Here is a 26,910-nt window from a genome sequence, read left to right on the forward strand (position 1 = left end):
TAATTTCCATATATGAATTTGTGCCATTCACTTTGAACTGGACTGTGTTTACAGTATGAGCGGTCACGATTGTTATGCACTTTTTTTTTTTTCATCAAAGAGAGAGCTGCATGTAGATATGTGTGCACATTTGTTCATATCCTTTGCTAGTTAGTGAGTTATTAGCCCAGTTATCATTCAGGTAAAAACATGCAGTGTTGTATTTTGAGACAGGCTTGAACAAGCTAAGTAGCCAATAGGCAGAGAGTGGCATAATTTGTCTGATTCTCTGTAATAATGGTGTGGGAATAATGATGCATTTTATTTTGTAAAGTGGTGTCTTGCATCAAACCACAAAAACAAAATGTTCAGACACCTCCTTGTCTGAAGGACAAGATGATAAACAGGTTAATGTCAAGCCCTGCATGTTTTTATTTTTCAAAAGTCTCATGAAATGTAGACCTACATTGATCACCGCACATTGTCTGTAAATTTAACAGGGGTTCAGCCTCAGTGTTCACAGTAAACCCACGCCGGAAGTTACACAGAATTTGTGTTTGCTACAACATTCTAGTGTGCGCTCAGCAGAACAGAAATTTGCTCAGTAGCCGAAAAAAAAAAAATGAGAGTGAACATTGCCTAGAAGACAGGGTAAAGTGTTGGATTTGTTTTATGGGACAGTAAAGGGGCCATATATATCCATCACCAAAGCTCCTCTGGACTCAGCTGACCATAACACTGTTTACCTCGTTCCCACCTACAAACCTGTCCCGGAGAGAGGCAAAGTCGAACTGAGCCCAGAGGAGCTCTGAGTGTCTCCAGGACAGATTTGATAATACCGACTGGGGCATGTTTACAGGACAGCTTTGATACTGCTGGCTGGGACATGTTTACAGGACAGCTTTGATAATACTGACTGGGACATGTTTACAGGACAGCTTTGATACTACTGACTGGGACATGTTTACAGGGCAGCTTTGATACTACTGACTGGGACATGTTTACAGGACAGCTTTGATAATACTGACTGGGACATGTTTACAGGACAGCTTTGATAATACTGACTTGGACATGTTTACAGGGCAGCTTTGATACTACTGACTGGGACATGTTTACAGGGCAGCTTTGATACTACTGACTGGGACATGTTTACAGGACAGCTTTGATAATACTGACTTGGACATGTTTACAGGGCAGCTTTGATACTACTGACTGGGACATGTTTACAGGACAGCTTTGATAATACTGACTGGGACATGTTTACAGGACAGCTTTGATAATACTGACTTGGACATGTTTACAGGGCAGCTTTGATACTACTGACTGGGACATGTTTACAGGACAGCTTTGATAATACTGACTGGGACATGTTTACAGGGCAGCTTTGATAATACTGACTTGGACATGTTTACAGGACAGCTTTGATAATACTGACTGGGACATGTTTACAGGGCAGCTTTGCTACTACTGACTGGGACATGTTTACAGGGCAGCTTTGATAATAATGACTGGGACATGTTTACAGGGCAGCTTTGATAATACTGACTGGGACATGTTTACAGGACAGCTTTGATACTACTGACTGGGACATGTTTACAGGGCAGCTTTGATAATAATGACTGGGACATGTTTACTAGATCCTGCACTGACCTGGATGAGCAGACTGACCCTGTGACCAACTATGTTACAGCCTGTGACAATGTGGTAATACCTCAGAAATCATGCAAAAATATTCACAATTAACATAACCTTGGGTAACCAAATCACTCAGAACTATCCTTAATCTAAAAAAATATCACTTTTCACCAGGGCGATGCCACCCATAGAAGGGAAGCATAGAAGAGCATAGAAGAGGGTAAAGATGGAGGGCATGACTAAGGAGGTTAAATCACAAGATGGACGCTGAACTGAGAGGTAAATCCCGTTCTGCTTGGGAGGGGATTCCATCTATGGTTGGGGATACAGCATAAAGCTGGGAAGATAACTCCCCACTTAGGCATAAACTGGTTAAATTAACGTTGTTTCAACGTATTCTTTCAATGTATTGTGACGTGGAATCTACATGGAAAACACATTGGATTCTTTTAAGACATCAACTGTTGTTTTCAGGGTAACATTTTAATCAAAGGATTGTGTCATCATGGTAACCAATTTTCAACAGCGACAATTTAACATATGTTGAATTTGTACTTTTGAAACAACGTCAGGCTTTCAATGGTCTATGCACCATTTTGAAAAAACAATAGGCTGGGCAGCACCTCCTACTGGAGAGTTGATGTATCTACACCACCTCCTACTGGAGAGTTGATCTACCTACAGCACCTCCTACTGGAGAGTTGATCTATCTACAGCACCTCCTACTGGAGAGTTGATCTACCTACAGCACCTCCTACTGGAGAGTTGATCTACCTACAGCACCTCCTACTGGAGAGTTGATCTATCTACAGCACCTCCTACTGGAGAGTTGATCTATCTACACCACCTCCTACTGGAGAGTTGATCTACCTACAGCACCTCCTACTGGAGAGTTGATCTATCTACAGCACCTTCTACTGGAGAGTTGATCTATCTACACCACCTCCTACTGGAGAGTTGATCTACCTACAGCACCTCCTACTGGAGAGTTGATATATCTACAGCACCTCCTACTGGAGAGTTGATGTATCTACACCACCTCCTACTGGAGAGTTGATCTGTCTACAGCACAGCACCTCCTCCTGGAGAGTTGATCTATCTACAGCACCTCCTACTGTAGAGTTGATCTATCTACAGCACCTCCTACTGGAGAGTTGATCTACCTACAGCACCTCCTACTGGAGAGTTGATCTGTCTACAGCACCTCCTACGGGAGAGTTGATCCGTCTACAGCACAGCACCTCCTACTGGAGAGTTGATCTATCTACAGCACCTCCTACTGGAGAGTTGATCTATCTACAGCACCTCCTACTGAAGAGTTGATCTATCTACAGCACCTCCTACTGGAGAGTTGGTCTATCTACAGCACCTCCTAATGGAGAGTTGGTCTATCTACAGCACCTCCTACTGGAGAGTTGATCTATCTACAGCACTTCCTACTGTAGAGTTGATCTACCTACAGCACCTCCTACTGGAGAGTTGATCCGTCTACAGCACAGCACCTCCTACTGGAGAGTTGATCCGTCTACAGCACAGCACCTCCTACTGGAGAGTTGATCTATCTACACCACCTCCTACTGGATAATTGATCTATCTACAGCACCTCCTACTGGAGAGTTGATCTGTCTACACCACCTCCTATGGGAGAGTTGATCCGTCTACAGCACAGCACCTCCTACTGGAGAGTTGATCTACCTACAGCACCTCCTACTGGAGAGTTGATCTATCTACAGCACCTCCTACTGGAGAGTTGATGTATCTACACCACCTCCTACTGGAGAGTTGATCTGTCTACAGCACAGCACCTCCTCCTGGAGAGTTGATCTATCTACAGCACCTCCTACTGTAGAGTTGATCTATCTACAGCACCTCCTACTGGAGAGTTGATCTACCTACAGCACCTCCTACTGGAGAGTTGATCTGTCTACAGCACCTCCTACGGGAGAGTTGATCCGTCTACAGCACAGCACCTCCTACTGGAGAGTTGATCTATCTACAGCACCTCCTACTGAAGAGTTGATCTATCTACAACACCTCCTACTGGAGAGTTGGTCTATCTACAGCACCTCCTAATGGAGAGTTGGTCTATCTACAGCACCTCCTACTGGAGAGTTGATCTATCTACAGCACTTCCTACTGTAGAGTTGATCTACCTACAGCACCTCCTACTGGAGAGTTGATCCGTCTACAGCACAGCACCTCCTACTGGAGAGTTGATCCGTCTACAGCACAGCACCTCCTACTGGAGAGTTGATCTATCTACACCACCTCCTACTGGATAATTGATCTATCTACAGCACCTCCTACTGGAGAGTTGATCTGTCTACACCACCTCCTATGGGAGAGTTGATCCGTCTACAGCACAGCACCTCCTACTGGAGAGTTGATCTACCTACAGCACCTCCTACTGGATAGTTGATCTGTCTACAGCACCTCCTACTGGAGAGTTGATCTATCTACAGCACCTCCTACTGTAGAGTTGATCTACCTACAGCACCTCCTACTGGAGAGTTGATCTGTCTACAGCACCTCCTACTGGAGAGTTGATCTGTCTACAGCACCTCCTACTGGAGAGTTGATCTGTCTACAGCACCTCCTATTGGAGAGTTGATCTGTCTACCCCACCTCCTACTGGAGAGTTGATCTATTGGAGCCTGATGGTATTGGAGCCTGATGGTATTGGAGCCTGATGGTATTGGAGCCTGATGGCATTGGAGCCTGATGGTATTGGAGCCTGATGGTATTGGAGCCTGATGGTATTGGAGCCTGAAGGTATTGGAGCCTGATGGTATTGGAGCCTGATGGTATTGGAGCCTGATGGTACTGGAGCATCTTGAGGGATGTAAGACTCATACCGGACTACTATTTGTTGACACCAATAGGGTGTGTCCTTTCCCCTCTGTTTTGTGTACTGTACACTAATGATTGTCAGAGTAATAACGACTATGGACATATTATTAGGTTTGCAGACGACTCGTTTATCGTGAGTCTTTTACTGGATGAGGAGGTGAGCCATGGCCTGATGGTACTGGAGCCTGATGGTACTGGAGCCTGATGGTATTGGAGCCTGATGGTACTGGAGCCTGATGGTACTGGAGCATCTTGAGGGATGTAAGACCCATACCGGACTAGTGGCCCAGTGGTGGAAGAATCTTGTAGGATGGTGTGCCTGCTCATATTTAGAACCTGCTGTCAAGAAAACCAAGGATATGGCTATTGATTTCCAGAGGAGCTCACAGACTGATAGATGGTGAGCCAGTGGAGACTGTTGATCGATACAAATATCTTGGCACTTTCCTTGACAGCCAGCTGCATTTTGAGGCCGGTGTTATCTGTGTAAAGGGAATGGTATCTGTGCAAAGGGAAATCAGTGCTTGTTCTTCCTGAGGGAACGCCACAGTTTCTGGGTGAATAAGGCGCTGATGAACTGTCTGTTACACGCCGTTCACTGAATCCATTGTAGCATTCCCTGTGATCTGTTGTTCTGGCTGGGTAACGAACAGGCTGGATAACGAACAGGCTGGGTAACGAACAGGCTGGGTAACGAACAGGCTGGGTAACGAACAGGCTGGGTAACATTGTTAAACTAAGTAGCAGGATCGTTGGTGTGAACTTTACTGGCCTTTCTCACTTGTGTCTGTCATACGGAAGGAGCCATCCATTCTGAGGGACTCACAGCATCCCTAATTTGCCTAATTTATGTTGCTTCCCTCAGAGCTCAGATACAGGCTAAACTCCCATTCATGCCAGCTGCTATCAGCTTTCTCAATAAGATGTAGTAGTACTGTTAGCTGTGTACATATTGCTGTATATTGATCTTGTGTATATTTATTGTAAATGTATAAATTGTGTTTTTACTACCTGCTGCAAAATGCATTGCCACCCCCTCCCCCTGGGGGATGATATAGACTCTACTAGCACGCAATCAGTGTGGAAAGACACGTTAAAACATTGACTGTGTTTCTCCAAAGTACTTGTCCCTCAACTACACAGTCAGCTAACAGCAGGGGTTCTCCTCCTCTTCCTCCCCCTCTTCCTCCTCCTCTTCCTCCTCCTCCTCTCCTCCAGAGAAGGCTAGACACTTGTCTGAGCTGCCGAGGCAACATGGGGCGATGAGCTACAGTAATATCTCTCCAAGTACTTGTCCCTCAAATACCCAGTCAGCTAACAGCAGGGGTTCTCCTCCTTTTCCTCCTCCTCTCCTCCAGAGAAGGCTAGACACTTGTCTTTGTCCTCTGTCGAAGCACTTTGGACTGGTTTCCTGGACACAGATTAATCCTAGTCCCGCACCTACAGTAAAAGCATACTCAATGCAGATGGTCCATTAAAGTGTGTTTTGGTCTAGGAATTGGCCATATCAAGGTCTGGGAAACTGTCCTTTTTATGTTTCACGAAGCAGAGTTGTTCTACTCTGAAAGAGGGTTTTGAGTCTGGCTTTACTGTGCAGAACAATTGGGATCAATCAAGTTGATCGGCAGACGTTGGAGGATCATTTAATGGGAGAAAAGGCTACTTCAGTAATTGGAGCTGGCGTGTGCTGCTATAGTCATCGATTAACTAGAATTGTCCATGTCACGACTTCTTCCGAAGTCGGTTCCTCTCCTTGTTCGGGCGTTGTTTGGCGGTCGACATCACCGGTCTTCTAGCCACCGCCGATCCATTTTTCATTTTCCATTTGTTTTGTCTTCTCACACACCTGGTTTTCATTCCCTCATTACGTGTTGTGTATTTAACCCTCTGTTCCCCCCATGTCTTTGTGTGTTATAATTTATTGTAGTGCTTGTGCACATTGTTATCTGGTGCGCAACGGGTTTTTGTAGCCATTCTTTATGATTCTGGATGCCGGTGGTTATATATATATATATATATATATATTATTATATTAAACTGCTCCGGTTATTACCCAGTTCTGCTCTCCTGCGTCTGACTTCGCTGCCACCAGTTACTCCCCCCCTTACAGTCCAAGTATGGAAGGTAGCTAAGCAACGAAGCCATTCTTTCTAGGCCTTTCCCCAGTAGAGTGAAGTACTTCAGTAAAAATACTTTAAAATACTTCTTAAGTAGATTTAATTTAATTTATAATAACTTCTTCACATATAAAAAATCTATGTCATGTGATTTAATTAAAATTCTATCCAAATCTGAAAAAACATACTTCTATTGCCAACTATTTATTTGTTTAACTAGGCAAGTCCGTTAAGAACAAATTCTTATTTTCAATGACGGCGTACCGGGGAACAGTGGGTTAACTGCCTCGTTCAGGGGCAGAACGACAGATTTTTACCTTGTCAGCTCGGGAATTCGATAATGCAACCTTTCGGTTACAAGTCCAACACTCTAACCACTAGACTACCTTCCTCCGATAACAATGTAAAAATCTCCTACATAAAGCCAACAAATAAAAACATTGCAGCCTCCTATAAATCACATTAGCTACACATGGACTGTCTGCAACAAACTTAATACATTGTATCAACTATTAACGGGGGTCCGGCAACATTGTATCAAATATTCTGGCCAATCAGATTTTCCCTGCCAGTGAGCTCGGGACAGACACAGCTGTAGGCTATTTCGCTCAACGGACAAGAAGCAGTGCTTGATTTAGGCAGGAGCTCACCGGAGCTGAGTACAGACACCTTAAATGTTCTACTGCTCCTGTTCCTCTTATATAATATTAGCTCAACAGTATTGTGGAGCTCCTGCACCTAAATATAAACTGTACCGGTACCCTAAAAAGGAGTACCAGGACCTACTTCTGTTCAAGTCAAGCACTGATAAGAAGTAATCAGGTAGGCCTATTTTATTATGTTTCCACCAGATCAAAGCAGGACATTTTTCACCTTTCATGCTGAGTTGTTATCGAAAGGGAGAGAGCTGGAAAGCTTGTTCAAATGCATCGAGGAACTATTGTAATTCTCAATGGATTTAACTACTGGCAGGAGAGAGTGCATTCTGGAGAGAGAAGCGCATTGTGCATCTGGGTGCTGGTAAATCAGATATCTGCATTGGCCATGCAGCATCTACAATACGGCCTCAGCAGAAATCAGGGCATTAATAGTTCTTGCTCTTCACTGAGCAGTGCAGAGCTGTTGTGAAGAAAGTTTTCTCAACTAATTCTGTGCAAAAGTGATTGCAATGGCTTTAGGTTTTAGTGACTGCACATGTTTTGTTTATACTCTTTATCATAGCAGGTTGATGTAATCAGGTGCCATCTAGGCCTCTGGGACATTGGATATGGAGAGAGAGGACGGATATGGATAGAGAGGACAGATATGGATAGAGAGGACAGATATGGATAGAGAGGACGGATATGGATAGAGAGGACAGATATGGATAGAGAGGACGGATATGGATAGAGAGGACAGATATGGATAGAGAGAGGACGGATATGGATAGAGAGGACGGATATGGATAGAGAGGACGGATATGGATAGAGAGGACAGATATGGATAGAGAGAGGACGGATATGGATCGAGAGGACGGATATGGATAGAGAGGACAGATATGGATAGAGAGGACGGATATGGATAGAGAGGACGGATATGGATAGAGAGAGGACGGATATGGATAGAGAGGACAGATATGGATAGAGAGAGGACGGATATGGATCGAGAGGACGGATATGGATAGAGAGGACAGATATGGATAGAGAGGACGGATATGGATAGAGAGGACGGATATGGATAGAGAGAGGACGGATATGGATAGAGAGGACGGATATGGATAGAGAGGACGGATATGGATAGAGAGGGGACGGATATGGATAGAGAGGACGGATATGGATAGAGAGGACGGATATGGATAGAGGGGACGGATATGGATAGAGAGGAGACGGATATGGATAGAGGGGACGGATATGGATAGAGAGGACGGATATGGATAGAGAGGGGACGGATATGGATAGAGGGGACGGATATGGATAGAGAGGACGGATATGGATAGAGAGGACGGATATGGATAGAGAGGACGGATATGGATAGAGGGGACGGATATGGATAGAGGGGACGGATATGGATAGAGAGGACGGATATGGATAGAGGGGACGGATATGGATAGAGAGGACGGATATGGATAGAGGGGACGGATATGGATAGAGAGGATGGATATGGATAGAGGGGACGGATATGGATAGAGAGGACGGATATGGATAGAGGGGACGGATATGGATAGAGAGGACGGATATGGATAGAGAGGACGGATATGGATAGAGAGGACGGATATGGATAGAGAGGATGGATATGGATAGAGAGAGGACGGATATGGATAGAGGGGACGGATATGGATAGAGAGGACGGATATGGATAGAGGGGACGGATATGGATAGAGAGGACGGATATGGATAGAGGGGACGGATATGGATAGAGGGGACGGATATGGATAGAGAGGACGGATATGGATAGAGAGGAGACGGATATGGATAGAGAGGAGACGGATATGGATAGAGGGGACGGATATGGATAGAGGGGACGGATATGGATAGAGAGGACGGATATGGATAGAGGGGACGGATATGGATAGAGAGGACGGATATGGATAGAGAGGACGGATATGGATAGAGAGGACGGATATGGATAGAGGGGACGGATGTGGATAGAGAGAGGACGGATATGGATAGAGAGGACGGATATGGATAGAGAGGACGGATATGGATAGAGAGGACAGATATGGATAGAGAGGACGGATATGGATAGAGAGGACAGATATGGATAGAGAGAGGACGGATATGGATAGAGAGGACGGATATGGATAGAGAGGACGGATATGGATAGAGAGGACAGATATGGATAGAGAGAGGACGGATATGGATCGAGAGGACGGATATGGATAGAGAGAGGACGGATATGGATAGAGAGGACAGATATGGATAGAGAGAGGACGGATATGGATCGAGAGGACGGATATGGATAGAGAGGACGGATATGGATAGAGAGGACAGATATGGATAGAGAGAGGACGGATATGGATCGAGAGGACGGATATGGATAGAGAGGACAGATATGGATAGAGAGGACGGATATGGATAGAGAGGACAGATATGGATAGAGAGGACGGATATGGATAGAGAGGACAGATATGGATAGAGAGAGGACGGATATGGATAGAGAGGACGGATATGGATAGAGAGGACGGATATGGATAGAGAGGACAGATATGGATAGAGAGAGGACGGATATGGATCGAGAGGACGGATATGGATAGAGAGGACAGATATGGATAGAGAGGACGGATATGGATAGAGAGGACGGATATGGATAGAGAGAGGACGGATATGGATAGAGAGGACAGATATGGATAGAGAGAGGACGGATATGGATCGAGAGGACGGATATGAATAGAGAGGACAGATATGGATAGAGAGGACGGATATGGATAGAGAGGACGGATATGGATAGAGAGAGGACGGATATGGATAGAGAGGACGGATATGGATAGAGAGGACGGATATGGATAGAGAGGGGACGGATATGGATAGAGAGGACGGATATGGATAGAGAGGACGGATATGGATAGAGGGGACGGATATGGATAGAGAGGAGACGGATATGGATAGAGGGGACGGATATGGATAGAGAGGACGGATATGGATAGAGAGGGGACGGATATGGATAGAGGGGACGGATATGGATAGAGAGGACGGATATGGATAGAGAGGACGGATATGGATAGAGAGGACGGATATGGATAGAGGGGACGGATATGGATAGAGGGGACGGATATGGATAGAGAGGACGGATATGGATAGAGGGGACGGATATGGATAGAGAGGACGGATATGGATAGAGGGGACGGATATGGATAGAGAGGATGGATATGGATAGAGGGGACGGATATGGATAGAGAGGACGGATATGGATAGAGGGGACGGATATGGATAGAGAGGACGGATATGGATAGAGAGGACGGATATGGATAGAGAGGACGGATATGGATAGAGAGGACGGATATGGATAGAGAGGATGGATATGGATAGAGAGAGGACGGATATGGATAGAGGGGACGGATATGGATAGAGAGGACGGATATGGATAGAGGGGACGGATATGGATAGAGAGGACGGATATGGATAGAGGGGACGGATATGGATAGAGGGGACGGATATGGATAGAGAGGACGGATATGGATAGAGAGGAGACGGATATGGATAGAGAGGAGACGGATATGGATAGAGGGGACGGATATGGATAGAGGGGACGGATATGGATAGAGAGGACGGATATGGATAGAGAGGACGGATATGGATAGAGAGGACGGATATGGATAGAGGGGACGGATATGGATAGAGGGGACGGATATGGATAGAGGGGACAGATATGGATAGAGAGGACGGATATGGATAGAGAGGACGGATATGGATAGAGGGGACGGATATGGATAGAGAGGACGGATATGGATAGAGAGGAGACGGATATGGATAGAGAGGATGGATATGGATAGAGGGGACGGATATGGATAGAGAGGACGGATATGGATAGAGGGGACGGATATGGATAGAGAGGACGGATATGGATAGAGAGGACGGATATGGATAGAGAGGACGGATATGGATAGAGAGGACGGATATGGGTAGAGAGGACGGATATGGATAGAGAGGATGGATATGGATAGAGAGAGGACGGATATGGATAGAGAGGATGGATATGGATAGAGGGGACGGATATGGATAGAGAGGACGGATATGGATAGAGAGGACGGATATGGATAGAGAGGACGGATATGGATAGAGAGGACGGATATGGATAGAGAGGACGGATATGGATAGAGAGGATGGATATGGATAGAGAGAGGACAGATATGGATAGAGAGGATGGATATGGATAGAGGGGACGGATATGGATAGAGGGGACGGATATGGATAGAGAGGACGGATATGGATAGAGAGGACGGATATGGATAGAGAGGACGGATATGGATAGAGGGGACGGATATGGATAGAGAGGACGGATATGGATAGAGAGGACGGATATGGATAGAGAGGACGGATATGGATAGAGAGGACAGATATGGATAGAGAGGACGGATATGGATAGAGAGGACGGATATGGATAGAGGGGACGGATATGGATAGAGAGGACGGATATGGATAGAGAGGAATGAGTCACGGTAACTAGGCTACTCCAAGGCTGAACTATGATGCCACTGATGGTCATTAGTAGCCTACAAAACAGCCAGTCGCTAATGGCCAGGTACTCAGTGCTCTATTGTCCCTCTAATTATTCAATGCAAATACAATCAAAAATCAAATCAAACACTTCAAGAGAGGCATTCAGAGTTTGAGCCTAATAGGATCCCCTGGTGTGCAGTGAGAGTCAGCTCCTCATGGCTGGTTGATGAATGGAGTTAAATAAGTATTCCTATATATATGTGTCCTATAAGCCCATGTCAAGCAACATTTATATAAGCTGTGCTATTTAATTGTGTGAGAAAACAGAGTTTTGGTGGCCTCTATTAAAAAGTGAAGAATCCCATCAGCTTTCTTTGGGCTAGGCCTACTATATATACACTGCTCAAAAAAATAAAGGGAACACTTAAAAAACACAATGTAACTCCAAGTCAATCATACTTCTGTGAAATCAAACTGTCCACTTAGGAAGCAACACTGATTGACAATAAATTTCACATGCTGTTGTGCAAATGGAATAATTTATGTTACTGTATTCAATATTATTATTTCAGTCTTCGTTTTCATTGTCGTAGTGGACACATTGTTTGCAGAGCGCACAACCTATGCTATACTAGTGAGTAACACATGACCAGGTTCACACTGAGCACATGTGACAGACGTGACAGACGTGACAGAGTCTGGAGACGCCTTGGAGAACGTTCTGCTGCCTGCAACATCCTCCAGCATGACCGGTTTGGCGGTGGGTCAGTCATGGTGTGGGGTGGCATTTCTTTGGGGGGGCCGCACAGCCCTCCATGTGCTCGCCAGAGGTAGCCTGACTGCCATTAGGAACCGAGATGAGATCCTCAGACCCCTTGTGAGACCATATGCTGGTGCGGTTGGACCTGGGTTCCTCCTAATTCAAGACAATGCTAGACCTCATGTGGCTGGAGTGTGTCAGCAGTTCCTGCAAGAGGAAGGCATTGATGCTATGGACTGGCCCGCCCGTTCCCCAGACCTGAATCCAATTGAGCACATCTGGGACATCATGTCTCGCTCCATCCACCAACCCCACGTTGCACCACAGACTGTCCAGGAGTTGGCGGATGCTTTAGTCCAGGTCTGGGAGGAGATCCCTCAGGAGACCATCCGCCACCTCATCAGGAGCATGCCCAGGCGTTGTAGGGAGGTCATACAGGCACGTGGAGGCCACACACACTACTGAGCCTCATTTGGACTTGTTTTAAGGACATTACATCAACGTTGGATCAGCCTGTAGTGTGGTTTTCCACTTTAATTTTGAGTGTGACTCCAAATCCAGAACCTCCATGGGTTGATAAATTTGATTTCCATTGATCATTTTTGTGTGATTTTGTTGTCAGCAACATTCAACTATGTAAAGAAAAAAGTATTTAATAAGAATATTTCATTCATTCAGATCTAGGATGTGTTATTTTAGTGTTCCCTTTATTTTTTTGGGGCAGTGTATATGTATTTCTTGACTTTCCTAATATTAAGCACATTGCTTTGCTTTACAACCGGAGTAACCTACCTGGCTGTTATGAAAATGAACCGCGTTTGCTATTGAAGATGTCTTTTTTCCCTCCGTCTCTGTTCCGACAGGTGCATGATATTGGCATCTTCTAGGCTCTGTAGGCTACGGGCTTTCCAACCAAGTTCCATCGATCTTAGGCCTATAGGCTACGCTTAGAGTTATTTGTTCACCTGACCTAGAATTCCTTACAGTCAAATGCCGACCGCATTATCTACCACGAGAATTCTCTTCGATTTATAATCACAGCCGTGTATACCCCCTCCCCCCTCCTCCCCCCCCAAGCAGACACCTCGACGGCCCTGAAAGAACTTAATTGGACTCTATGTAAACCTTCGTGTGGCCACGCAGTCAGTGTTGAGGATCACGGGGTGGAGATGTTGTTTCCTACCCTCACCACCTGGGGGCGGCCCGTCAGGAACTCCAGTACCCAGTTGCACAGGGCAGGGTCGAGAACCAGGGTCTCAAGCATAATGATGAGTTTGGAGGGTACTATGGTGTTAAATGCTGAGCTGTAGTCGATGAACAGCATTCTTTCATAGGTATTCCTCTTGTCCAGATGGGTTAGGGCAGTGTGCAGTGTCTGTGGACCTATTGGGGTGGTAAGCAAATTGGAGTGGGTCTAGGGTGTCGGGTAGCATTTCGCTACACTTGCATTAACATCTGCAGACCATGTGTATGTGACCAATAAAAATGTATTTTATTTGATTTGGAGGTGATATGATCCTTGACTAGTCTCTCAAAGCGCTTCATGATGACGAAAGTGATGTTTAGCTCAGTTACCTTAGCTTTCTTGGGAACAGGAACAATGGTGGCCCTCTTGAAACATGTGGGAACAGCAGACTGGGATAGGGAGAGATTGAATATGTCCGTAAACACACCAACCAGCTGGTCTGCTCTGAGGACGCGGCTGGGGATGAGAACAGTGTTTGTCAGTGATCATGTCTGTCAGCTCGCGCTGTCTGGTGTATATCTATTTACTCCTGAGAGAAAAGTCTGGACAGGGAGAGAGAGAGGAGAAAAGGTGTATATCTATTTACTCCTGAGAGAGAAGTCTGGACAGGGAGAGAGAGAGGAGAGAAGGTGTATATCTAGTTACTCCTGAGAGAGAGCTGGAGAGAGAAGTCTGGACAGGGAGAGAGAGGAGAGAAGGTGTATATCTATTTACTCCTGAGCGAGAGCTGGAGAGAGAAGTCTGGACAGGGAGAGAGAGACGAGAGAAGGTGTATATCTATTTACTCCTGAGCGAGAGCTGGAGAGAGAAGTCTGGACAGGGAGAGAGAGACGAGAGAAGGTGTATATCTAGTTACTCCTGAGAGAGAGGAGAGAAGATGTATATCTATTTACTCCTGAGAGAGAGAGATGGAGAGAGAAGTCTGGACAGGTGAGAGAGAGACACGATGCAGATCATGCCCTCCATTCCTCTAGTGGCTCGTCATCTAATTTAACCACCCTCCCCTCTCCCTTCTCTCCCCACCCACTCTCTCCACCACCCCTCCCCCTGTACAATACAGAGAGTGCTGTGATTGGTTTATGGGAAGAAGAACAGTGGCGGGGCAATATTCCTCCACATTACTAAAGCTTTAGCTGTGACTGTTGATTTCTGAGCAACAACACAAGGACTTAAGTGCTCTCCTGGCAGTTCTGTTGTTGCTATAAGAAGCTCGGTGGGACACTGGGCACAATTCAGTTATGTTTAGGAATACAGTATATCGCACTAAGGCTGTATTGCCATCCGTATTTGCCATGTCTTTAACCAAAGCCTAAAGGATTGTGTGTGTGCCCACAGCCATAGAAGAAAGCTAAAGTAATTCCACTGCCTAAAAATAGTAAAGCACCCTTTGCTGGCTCTAACAGCCGCCCAATCAGTTTGCTTCCTGTTCTTAGTAAACTGATGGAGGGATTTGTGTTTGAACAAATACAATGCTATTTTTCAGAGAACAAGTTTGACTTTTTTGACTTTCAGCATGCATGTAGAGAAGGGCACTCAACTTGTACTGCACTGACTCAGATGACTGATGATTTGGTTAAAAATAAATGGATAATAAGATGTTAGTTGGAGCTGTATAGTTACATTTAAGAGTAGCCTTTGATGTTATTGATCATAAATTGATGTTATTGATCATAAATTGATGTTATTGATCATAAATTGATGTTATTGATCATAAATTGTTATTGAAGAAACTAATTTGCTATGGCTTTACATCCTCATCACATGGTTTGAGTTATTTATCCAATAGAACCCAGTGAGTGTTCTCCAATTTGAAACTTCTCTAACGTCACATATATACCATGCGGTGTCCCTCAGGGCAGTTGCCTTGGGCCGTTACCCTTCTCTATTCCTGCAAATGATTTGCCACTAGTCTTACACAAAGCTAGAATGACTTATGCATGTGAATATGATTCCACACTCTACATGCCAGCACCCAAAGCCAGTGAGGTCACTGATATTTTATATAAGGAGATGTAATCAGAATGGGTGATTTAATAATAAACTGTTCTTATACAATACATCTAAAACCAAAGGCATTGTATTTGGTTCAAAACATTCTCTAAGACCTAAACCTCAACTGGAGTTGTGTATAAAGGGCATGACCATTGAACAAGTTGAGGAAGTGAAACTCCTAGTTATAACATTATCAATTATCACGGTCCAGTCATATTGACAAAGTCGTTGTGAAGATGGGGAGAGGTGAGTCTGTTATAAAAAAAATGTTCTGTGTTTTTGACACAAAGATCAACCGTACTAGTTGCTCAGGCTCTGGTCCCATCTTGATTAACGTCAGGTAATATGGTCAGGTGCAGTAAAGAAAGACCTAGCAAAGCTGCTATTGGCTTAGAACAGAGTAGCGCCCTTAACTGCACATACAAAACTAACATCAACAACATGCATACCTAGGGTGGCAGGGTAGCCTAGTGGTTAGCATTGGACTAATAACCGAAAGGTTGCAAGGTATAAAATCTGTAGTTCTGCCCCTGAACAGGCAGTTAACCCACTGTTCCTAGGCCCTCATTGAAAATAAGAATTTGTCCTTATGTTGCCTAGTTAAATAAATGTATTTCATGGTTGACGAGAGATAAACTGCTTCTCTTGTGGTTTTGATGAGAGATATTACTGTGATATTACTTTTGATGAGAGATATTACTGTGATATCTCTCATCAAAACTACAAGAGAAGCAGTTTCTCTCTCGTCAACCATCGACCAGGAAAGACATTTATTTTATCTTTATTTTACTAGGCAACGTCAGGCCAAATTCTTTTTTTTTTTTTATTACCTTTCGGTTACTAGTCCAATGCTCTAACCACTAGGCTACCCTGCCGCCCCAGGTATGCATTCAGCTCAGACACCCATACATACCCCACAAGGCATGCCACCAGGGGTCTCTTCAGACACCCATACATACCCCACAAGGCATGCCACCAGGGGTCTCTTCAGACACCCATACATACCCCACAAGGCATGCCACCAGGGGTCTCTTCAGACACCCATACATACCCCACAAGGCATGCCACCAGGGGTCTCTTCAGACACCCATACATACCCCACAAGGCATGCCACCAGGGGTCTCTTCACAATCACTACGTCCAAAAGGAATTCACAGCAAAACACTGTGTTGCCATGATCGTGTGGAACTCCCTTCCATCTCCTATTACTCAAGAAAACAGAAAAATTACCTTTTAAGAAAACGGATTAAACAACATCTCATAGAACGGCAGGGACTGTCAGGACACACACACACACACACACACACACACACACATACACACACACACACACACACACACACACTCTAAAACACACACTCTAAAACACACATAATTGTTGTTGTTGTATTGTTTGTGTGTGGTGGTATTTTAAATGTCTTACTGTCCTTGAGTATCAGTGTTTTGTTACTTGTTGTCGTGTTTTGTGTTTCTTGTGGACCCCAGGAAGAGTAGCTGCTGCTCCTGCTAAATCTATCGGGGCTCCTGGTACATAAAAAGCAGATCCTGTAAACTAGATTAGAGTTAGACAGGGCATTTGTTCTGTCATTATAGTGTTGTTTTGTGATGATGTTGTTTTTGTTGGAATAACTCGGGCAATTTAAAAGTATTGAACACAACAAACCCATTAAACTCTTGCCGTATTGAAACATATTAAAATGGTTTCTCCGTTTTAATCACATAAATGTATCTTCATTTCAGTGGTTTTTCCATGATAGTATTTTATTATCTCAGTTTGCATTGTGACATAATAATGTTAACTTCGGTGCCTAAAAGTTTGTCCTGTATTTCACTGTGCTTTATTTAATTTAATTTAATTTATGTATTTTATTTAACCTTTATTTTAACTAGGCAAGTCATTGTGGGAGGGCTGAGGAGGTTCTGTTCTATGTATGTGGCTACTGCGGCCCAGAGTTAACTAGACACAGTAAAGATATTGTCAGGTATGTATGATGATGATAGCAACAACATCTCGACAAAATACGTTGTTTTTTTTATTTTATCCTCCTATAACCATACGCTTATTGTGTGAGCAGACTTTTGTTGTTCTCTGTTCTTTAATCGAAAACATTTTGCAGGTCTACAACATGATAATCTCTAACAACGGTCATATATTGTATGTGGACGTTTGTGTCCACTAATTGCTTACTCCTTCGTTATTATGGTCTTTAAATGGACTGCCTACTTGGTGGAGGCTGCTGTTATTAAAGAAGGTTAATTAGTAACTGTGTGTGTAACCTGAACAGGTGTTGGAGGTTGATAGTGGCAGGGAGGAATAGCCTCATGCCGACACCTTTTTGAGGCGTGAAACAATCAGTTACAGTATAACTTCAATAGCTTACGGGTAAATGGCATCCACAATTTCTGTGTGTGTGTGTGTGTGTGTGTGCGTGTGTGTGTGTGCGTGTGTGTGCGTGTGTGTGCGTGTGTGTGTGTGTGTGTGTTTATATGTGTGTGTGTGTGTGTTTATATGTGTGCGTGTGTGCGTGTGAGCATGTGAGCGTATGTGTGTGTGTGTGTGTGTGTGTGTTCAGGGTGGACACTTCAGAAACGATACCTGATGGTTTTGTACGTAGCTCTTTTAATACCACGCTGAAGGTACACGTTCTCTGAAGGACACTTGACCTGAATTACTGCACTAGAATAGGCTCTTAGTTTCACTAAAGTGGACCCCCCCCCCCTCCCCCCCGCTGTAAATTCATTTAGTTGTACTGCATGGCAGAATGATTGTTGGAGATTACTGACTGATGATGAGCTGAGATCTTTTGTTAGTCCCTCTAATTGACTTTAACTGAACATCACAGCTATTGTTTTTGTTATACCAGATTGGATCTTAATAGTGTACTATTTTTAAAACGTCAGGGAATGTAGAGATCGATCGATTGTAATGGGGGGGCTCAAACCCCCATATACAGTATGTAGTCCTGAGTCAGCTCAAACCCCCATTGCCAGGGGTATATGTAGTCCTGAGTCAGCTCAAACCCCCATTGCCAGGGGTATATGTAGTCCTGAGTCATCTCAAACCCCCATTGCCAGGGGGTATGAAGGACACTTGGCGCCGACAGAGATGGCCGCCTCGCTTCGCGTTCCTAGGAAACTATGCAGTTTTTTGTTTTTTTACGTGTTATTTCTTACATTAGTACCCCAGGTCATCTTAGGTTTCATTACATACAGTCGAGAAGAACTACTGAATATAAGATCAGCGTCAACTCACCATCAGTACGACCAAGAATATGTTTTTCGCGACGCGGATCCTGTGTTCTGCCTTACAAACAGGACAACGGAGTGGATCCTATGCAGCGACCCAAAAAAACAACTCCGAAAGAGAGGGAAACGAGGCGGTCTTCTGGTCAGACTCCGGAGACGGGCACACCGTGCACCACTCCCTAGCATTCTTCTTGCCAATGTCCAGTCTCTTGACAACAAGGTTGATGAAATCCGAGCAAGGGTAGCATTCCAGAGGGACATCAGAGACTGAAACGTCCTTTGCTTCACTGAAACATGGCTCACTGGAGAGACTCTATCCGAAGCGGTGCAGCCAACGGGTTTCTCCACGCATCGCGCTGACAGAAACAAACATCTTTCTGGTAAGAAGGGGGGCGGGGGCGTATGCCTCATGGCCAACGTGACATGGTGTGATGAAAGAAACATACAGGAACTCAAATCCTTCTGTTCACCTGATTTAGAATTCCTCACAATCAAATGTAGACCGCATTATCTACCAAGAGAATTCTCTTCGATTATAATCACAGCCGTATATATCCCCCCCCAAGCAGACACATCGATGGCTCTGAACAGACTTTATTTAACTCTCTGCAAACTGGAAATTATTTATCCGGAGGCTGCATTCATTGTAGCTGGGGATTTTAACAAGGCTAATCTGAAAACAAGACTCCCTAAATTTTATCAGCATATGGATTGCGCAACCAGGGGTGGAAAGACCTTGGATCATTGTTACTCTAACTTCCGCGACGCATATAAGGCCCTGCCCCGCCCCCCTTTCGGAAAAGCTGACCACGACTCCATTTTGTTGATCCCTGCCTACAGACAGAAACTAAAACAAGAGGCTCCCACGCTGAGGTCTGTCCAACGCTGGTCCGACCAAGCTGACTCCACACTCCAAGACTGCTTCCATCACGTGGACTGGGAGATGTTTCGTATTGCGTCAGATAACAACATTGACGAATACGCTGATTCGGTGTGCGAGTTCATTAGAACGTGCGTTGAAGATGTCGTTCCCATAGCAACGATTAAAACATTCCCTAACCAGAAACCGTGGATTGATGGCAGCATTCGTGTGAAACTGAAAGCGCGAACCACTGCTTTTAATCAGGGCAAGGTGTCTGGTAACATGACCGAATACAAACAGTGCAGCTATTCCCTCCGCAACGCTATCAAACAAGCTAAGCGCCAGTACAGAGACAAAGTAGAATCTCAATTCAAGGGCTCAGACACAAGAGGCATGTGGCAGGGTCTACAGTCAATCATGGACTACAGGAAGAAATCCAGCCCAGTCACGGACCAGGATGTCTTGCTCCCAGGCAGACTAAATAACTTTTTTGCCCGCTTTGAGGACAATACAGTGCCACTGACACGGCCTGCAACGAAAACATGCGGTCTCTCCTTCACTGCAGCCGAGGTGAGTAAGACATTTAAACGTGTTAACCCTCGCAAGGCTGCAGGCCCAGACGGCATCCCCAGCCGCGCCCTCAGAGCATGCGCAGACTAGCTGGCCGGTGTGTTTACGGACATATTCAATCAATCCCTATACCAGTCTGCTGTTCCCACATGCTTCAAGAGGGCCACCATTGTCCCTGTTCCCAAGAAAGCTAAGGTAACTGAGCTAAACGACTACCGCCCCGTAGCACTCACATCCGTCATCATGAAGTGCTTTGAGAGACTAGTCAAGGACCATATCACCTCCACCCTACCTGACACCCTAGACCCACTCCAATTTGCTTACCGCCCAAATAGGTCCACAGACGATGCAATCTCAACCACACTGCACACTGCCCTAACCCATCTGGACAAGAGGAATACCTATGTGAGAATGCTGTTCATCGACTACAGCTCGGCATTCAACACCATAGTACCCTCCAAGTTCGTCATCAAGCTCGAGACCCTGGGTCTCGACCCCGCCCTGTGCAACTGGGTACTGGACTTCCTGACGGGCCACCCCCAGGTGGTGAGGGTAGGCAACAACATCTCCTCGCCGCTGATCCTCAACACTGGGGCCCCACAAGGGTGCATTCTGAGCCCTCTCCTGTACTCCCTGTTCACCCACGACTGCGTGGCCACGCACACCTCCAACTCAATCATCAAGTTTGCGGACGACACAACAGTGGTAGGCTCGACACAACAACGACGAGACGGCCTACAGGGAGGAGGTGAGGGCCCTCGGAGTGTGGTGTCAGGAAAATAACCTCACACTCAACGTCAACAAAACTAAGGAGATGATTGTGGACTTCAGGAAACAGCAGAGGGAACACCCCCCTATCCACATCGATGGAACAGTAGTGGAGAGGGTAGCAAGTTTTAAGTTCCTCGGCATACACATCACAGACAAACTGAATTGGTCCACTCACACAGACAGCATCGTGAAGAAGGCGCAGCAGCGCCTCTTCAACCTCAGGAGGCTGAAGAAATTCGGCTTGTCACCAAAAGCACTCACAAACTTCTACAGATGCACAATCGAGAGCATCCTGGCGGGCTGTATCACCGCCTGGTATGGCAACTGCACCGTCATCAACCGTAAGGCTCTCCAGAGGGTAGTGAGGTCTGCACAACGCATCACCGGGGGCAAACTACCTGCCCTCCAGGACACCTACACCACCCGATGTCACAGGAAGGCCATAAAGATCATCAAGGACATCAATCACCCGAGCCACTGCCTGTTCACCCCGCTATCATCCAGAAGGCGAGGTCAGTACAGGTGCATCAAAGCTGGGACCGAGAGACTGAAAAACAGCTTCTATCTCAAGGCCATCAGACTGTTAAACAGCCACCACTAACACTGAGTGGCTGCTGCCAACACACTGACACTGACTCAACTCCAGCCACTTTAATAATGGGAATTGATGGGAAATGATGTAAATATATCACTAGCCACTTTAAACAATGCTACCTTATATAATGTTACTTACCCTACATTATTCATCTCATATGCATACGTATATACTGTACTCTATATCATCGACTGTATCCTTATGTAATACATGTATCACTAGCCACTTTAAACTATGCCACTTTGTTTACATACTCATCTCATTTGTACATACTGTACTCGATACCATCTACTGTATCTTGCCTATGCTGCTCTGTACCATCACTCATTCATATATCCTTATGTACATATTCTTTATCCCCTTACACTGTGTACAAGACAGTAGTTTTGGAATTGTTAGTTAGATTACTTGTTATTACTGCATTGTCGGAACTAGAAGCACAAGCATTTCGCTACACTCGCATAAACATCTGCTAACCATGTGTACGTGACAAATAACATTTTATTTGATTTGTATACAGTATATAGTCCTGAGTCAGCTCAAACCCCCATTGCCAGGGGTATATGTAGTCCTGAGTCAGCTCAAACCCCCATTGCCAGGGGTATATGTAGTCCTGAGTCAGCTCAAACCCCCATTGCCAGGGGTATATGTAGTCCTGAGTCAGCTCAAACCCCCATTGCCAGGGGGTATACAGTATGTAGTCCTGAGTCAGCTCCAGCCCCCATTGCCAGGGGGTATATGTAGTCCTGAGTCAGCTGCCAGTTCCAGTTCTTTGCTACCGATGACTTGAACAAACTACAAAAATCTCTGAAACTGGAAACACTTATCTCCCTCACTAGCTTTAAGCACCAGCTGTCAGATCAGCTCACAGATTACTGCACCTGTACCTGTACACAGCCCATCTATAATTTAGCCCAACTACCTCTTCCTCTACGGTATTAATTAATTAATTTATTTTACTCCTTTGCACCCCATTATTTCTATTTCTACTTTGCACATTCTTCCACTGCAAATCTACCATTCCAGTGTTTTACTTGCTATATTGTATTTACTTTGCCACCATGGCCTTTTTTTTGCCTTTACCTCCCTTATCTCACCTCATTTGCTCACATCGTATATAGACTTGTTTATACTTTATTATTGACTGTATGTTTGTTTTACTCCATGTGTAACTCTGTGTCGTTGTATGTGTCGAACTGCTTTGCTTTATTCTTGGCCAGGTCGCAATTGTAAATGAGAACTTGTTCTCAACTTGTCTACCTGGTTAAATAAAGGTGAAATTAAAAAATAAATAAAAAAATTGACTTTTACAGACAGTGTGGGGATAATATCTAATGTCAAGCTAACAGAACACAGGGCTTTGAGTATCCTGCCTTCATCTGTCTCTCCCTCCTTGGTCTGAGAAGACTAGATGTCTCTAGGACAGTAGTCACCAACCGGTCGATCGCTGTGATAAAGCAGGTCGATCTTCAAGTCATTCCTAGTCGATCACCAAACATTTATGTGATAAAAGCCAACGATAGAGGCTGTGATAGAGGCTGTGATAAAGCCAACGATTGAGGCTGTGATAGAGGCTGTGATAAAAGCCAATGATAGAGGCTGTGATAAAGCCAACGATAGAGGCTGTGATAGCGGCTGTGATAGAGGCTGTGATAGAGCCAACGATAGAGGCTGTGATAAAGCCAACGATAGAGGCTGTGATGCAGGCTGTGTTAGAGGCTGTGATAAAAGCCAACGATAGAGGATGTGATAAAGCCAACGATAGAGAATGTGATAAAGCCAACGATAGAGGCTGTGATACAGGCTGTGTTAGAGGCTGTGATAAAGCCAACGATAGAGGCTGTGATAAAAGCCAACGATAGAGGCTGTGATAAAAGCCAACGATAGAGGCTGTGTTAGAGCCTGTGATAAAGCCAACAATAGAGGCTGTGATAAAGCCAACGATAGAGACTGTGTTAGAGGCTGTGATAAAGCCAACGATAGAGGCTGTTGTAAAGCCAACGATAGAGGGTGTGATAAAAGCCAACGATAGAGGCTGTGATAAAGCCAACGATAGAGGCTGTGTTAGAGCCTGTGATAAAGCCAACAATAGAGGCTGTGATAAAGCCAACGATATAGGCTGTGTTAGAGGCTGTGATAAAGCCAACGATAGAGGCTGTTGTAAAGCCAACGATAGAGGGTGTGATAAAAGCCAACGATAGAGGCTGTGATAAAAGCCAACGATAGAGGCTGTGATAAAGCCAACGATAGAGGCTGTGTTAGATTCTGTGATAAAGCCAACGATAGAGGCTGTGATAAAAGCCAACGATAGAGGCTGTGATAGAGGCTGTGGTAAAGCCAACGATAGAGGCTGTGATAAAAGCCAACGATAGAGGCTGTGATAGAGGCTGTGATAAAGCCAACAATAGAGGCTGTTGTAAAGCCAACGAGAGGCTGTGATAAAAGCCAACGATAGCGGCTGTGATAAAAGCCAACGATAGCGGCTGTGATAAAAGCCAACGATAGAGGCTGTGATAAAAGCCAACGATAGAGGCTGTGATAAAAGCCAACGATAGAGGCTGTGATAGAGGCTGTGATAAAAGCCAACGATAGAGGCTGTGATAAAAGCCAACGATAGAGACTGTGATAGAGGCTGTGATAAAGCCAACGATAGAGGCTGTATTAGAGGCTGTTATAGCAGCAATGTTCCAACAATGAAATGGAAAGCCTTCCCAGAAGAATGGAGGCTGTTATAGCAGCAATGTTCCAACAATGAAATGGAAAGCCTTCCCAGAAGAATGGAGGCTGTTATAGCAGCAATGTTCCAACATCTAGTGGAAAGCCTCCCCAGAAGAATGGAGGCTGTTATAGCAGCAATGTTCCAACATCTAGTGGAAAGCCTCCCCAGAAGAATGGAGGCTTTTACAGCAGCAACGGGGGGGCCAACTCCTTATTAATGCCCATGATTTCGGAATGAGATGTTCGACGAGCAACATACTGTTGGTCATGTTGTGTATGAGAAGTTATTTGTTAAAGTTGACTTAAAACTTCTCCGTTCTGTCCAGGTATGTAAAGGGACACCCTCCCAAAGCTGATTTCCTCTGTCCTAACCACTAACCCTAACCCCTAGTTCTATCCCTAACTTTCATATAACTATCATTCTGTTCTGTCGCAGGTGTGAGATCAGAGACACTCACCTGGTTGAGGAGAGCATCCCGGAGACCCTGATGATCAATAACCCCTCCTCTAGTCCTCTAACAGATCCGATAGGATGCTATAGGACCGATCCTAACTGTCCTTCTGCTTCCATGTTTCCAAGGTATGAGATCAGAGACACTCACCTGGTTGAGGAGAGCATCCCGGAGACCCTGATGATCAATAACCCCTCCTCTAGTCCTCTAACAGATCCGATAGGATGCTATAGGACCGATCCTAACTGTCCTTCTGCTTCCATGTTTCCAAGGTATGAGATCAGAGACACTCACCTGGTTGAGGAAAGCGTTCTGGAGACCCTGAAGATCAAATCTGACTTCCTCAACTTCAAGCCCCGCCCCTTTAACATGCGTGAGTTCTACGACCGGACGGGCCACGACATCAAGGACATGCTGCTGTCATGCTACTACCGCGGCATGGAGTGCAGCGCTGAGGACTTCACTGTGGTGAGTCACCATGTAGCATCTGGTTGTAACTCTGTGATGCTAAGCTGTCTGCCCTCTGCTGGCTACGTGAACACAGCTCATCACCGTGGTGTTGTAGCATAGAGCGTAGGACTGACTGGGTCTGACCTTCCTCTAATGGTTTTATCTGATGCAGCTGATCATCCACCATCAGAGTGGTGAGTGACATTGTAGCGCGTGCAACGGAGGTGGTTCGGAGAATGATGCTCTCGCTCTCGATCAGTAACCTTACCTGAGACCAGAAGACTTGTCTTAACGCTACAAGGTCAATTCTAGGCTCTTGGTCAATTCTAGGCTCTAGGTCAATTCTAGGTCAATTCTAGGCTCTAGGGCAATTCTAGGTCAATTCTAGGCTCTAGGTCAATTCTAGGTTAATTCTAGTCTCTAGGTCAATTCTAGGCTCTAGGTTAGTTTCAGGCTCTAGGTCAGTTTCAGGCTCTAGATCAATTCTAGGTTCTAGGTCAGTTTCAGGCTCTAGGTCAATTCTAGGCTCTAGGTCAGTTTCAGGCTCTAGGTCAGTTTCAGGTTCTAGATCAATTCTAGGCTCTAGGTCAGTTTCAGGCTCTTGGTCAGTTTCAGGCTCTAGGTCAGTTTCAGGCTCTAGGTCAGTTTCAGGTTCTAGATCAATTCTAGGTTCTAGGTCAGTTTCAGGCTCTAGGTCAATTCTAGGCTCTAGGCTAGTTTCAGGCTCTAGGTCAGTTTCAGGCTCTAGGTCAGTTTCAGGTTCTAGATCAATTCTAGGTTCTAGGTCAGTTTCAGGCTCTAGGTCAATTCTAGGCTCTAGGTCAGTTTCAGGCTCTAGGTCAGTTTCAGGTTCTAGATCAATTCTAGGCTCTAGGTCAGTTTCAGGCTCTAGGTCAATTCTAGGCTCTAGGTCAATTCTAGGCTCTAGGTCAATTCTAGGTTAATTCTAGGATCTAGTTCAATTCTAGGCTCTTGGTCAGTTTCAGGCTCTAGGTCAGTTTCAGGTTCTAGATCAATTCTAGGCTCTAGGTCAGTTTCAGGCTCTAGGTCAATTCTAGGCTCTAGGTCAATTCTAGGCTCTATGTCAATTCTAGGTTAATTCTAGGATCTACTTAAATTCTAGGCTCTTGGTCAGTTTCAGGCTCTAGGTCAGTTTCAGGTTCTAGATCAATTCTAGGCTCTAGGTCAGTGGTCTAACACCATCAGTTGGTGTGCATAAGCCCCAAGTTGGTTGGAACCCAGTTGTTTCCACATATACCAGTCCACTCTGTCCTGGTTTCTGTCTCTGTGGGATACAGCGGTGAGAAATACTGCATTTCTTAATCTGGTCTGGAAACTCTGTGAAGCTAGGTTCCCACCGCTGGCTACATTAATACAGGGCATCCCTGTGCTGTAGCATGGAGCTCCAGACCCGGCCTTTCTGTGATGGATTTATCTGATCTATCTGAATAACAATGGAGCATAGGTGGTTCAGTGAACTACGCTGTGGTGATGGGTGACCTAGCCTGAGACCTTAAGATTTGTGTTAGCTT

General features: G+C 45.2%; 1 protein-coding gene and 1 long non-coding RNA gene across 2 annotated transcripts in view; one reads left to right on the top strand and one right to left on the bottom strand.

Annotated features, from left to right (window-relative positions):
• LOC149976493 (uncharacterized) overlaps positions 1-14,173 on the bottom strand; it is a 75,417-nt gene extending 61,244 nt beyond the window's left edge. The window contains exon 1 of the long non-coding RNA XR_016488102.1: positions 14,052-14,173. This is a non-coding gene — a long non-coding RNA (uncharacterized LOC149976493). The remainder of the gene's footprint in view (positions 1-14,051) is intronic.
• Positions 1-26,910, top strand: part of LOC110493299 (acid-sensing ion channel 1) — a 412,094-nt gene that overhangs the window by 11,238 nt on the left and 373,946 nt on the right. The window contains exon 2 of the mRNA XM_036950916.2: positions 25,201-25,396. Within this exon, the coding sequence (XP_036806811.2) occupies positions 25,201-25,396 (196 nt within the window). The remainder of the gene's footprint in view (positions 1-25,200; positions 25,397-26,910) is intronic.

The sequence above is a fragment of the Oncorhynchus mykiss genome, chromosome 17, assembly GCF_057628025.1.
Source record: "Oncorhynchus mykiss isolate SJ-2025 chromosome 17, ASM5762802v1, whole genome shotgun sequence".
NCBI classification, from domain to species: Eukaryota; Metazoa; Chordata; class Actinopteri; order Salmoniformes; family Salmonidae; genus Oncorhynchus; species Oncorhynchus mykiss.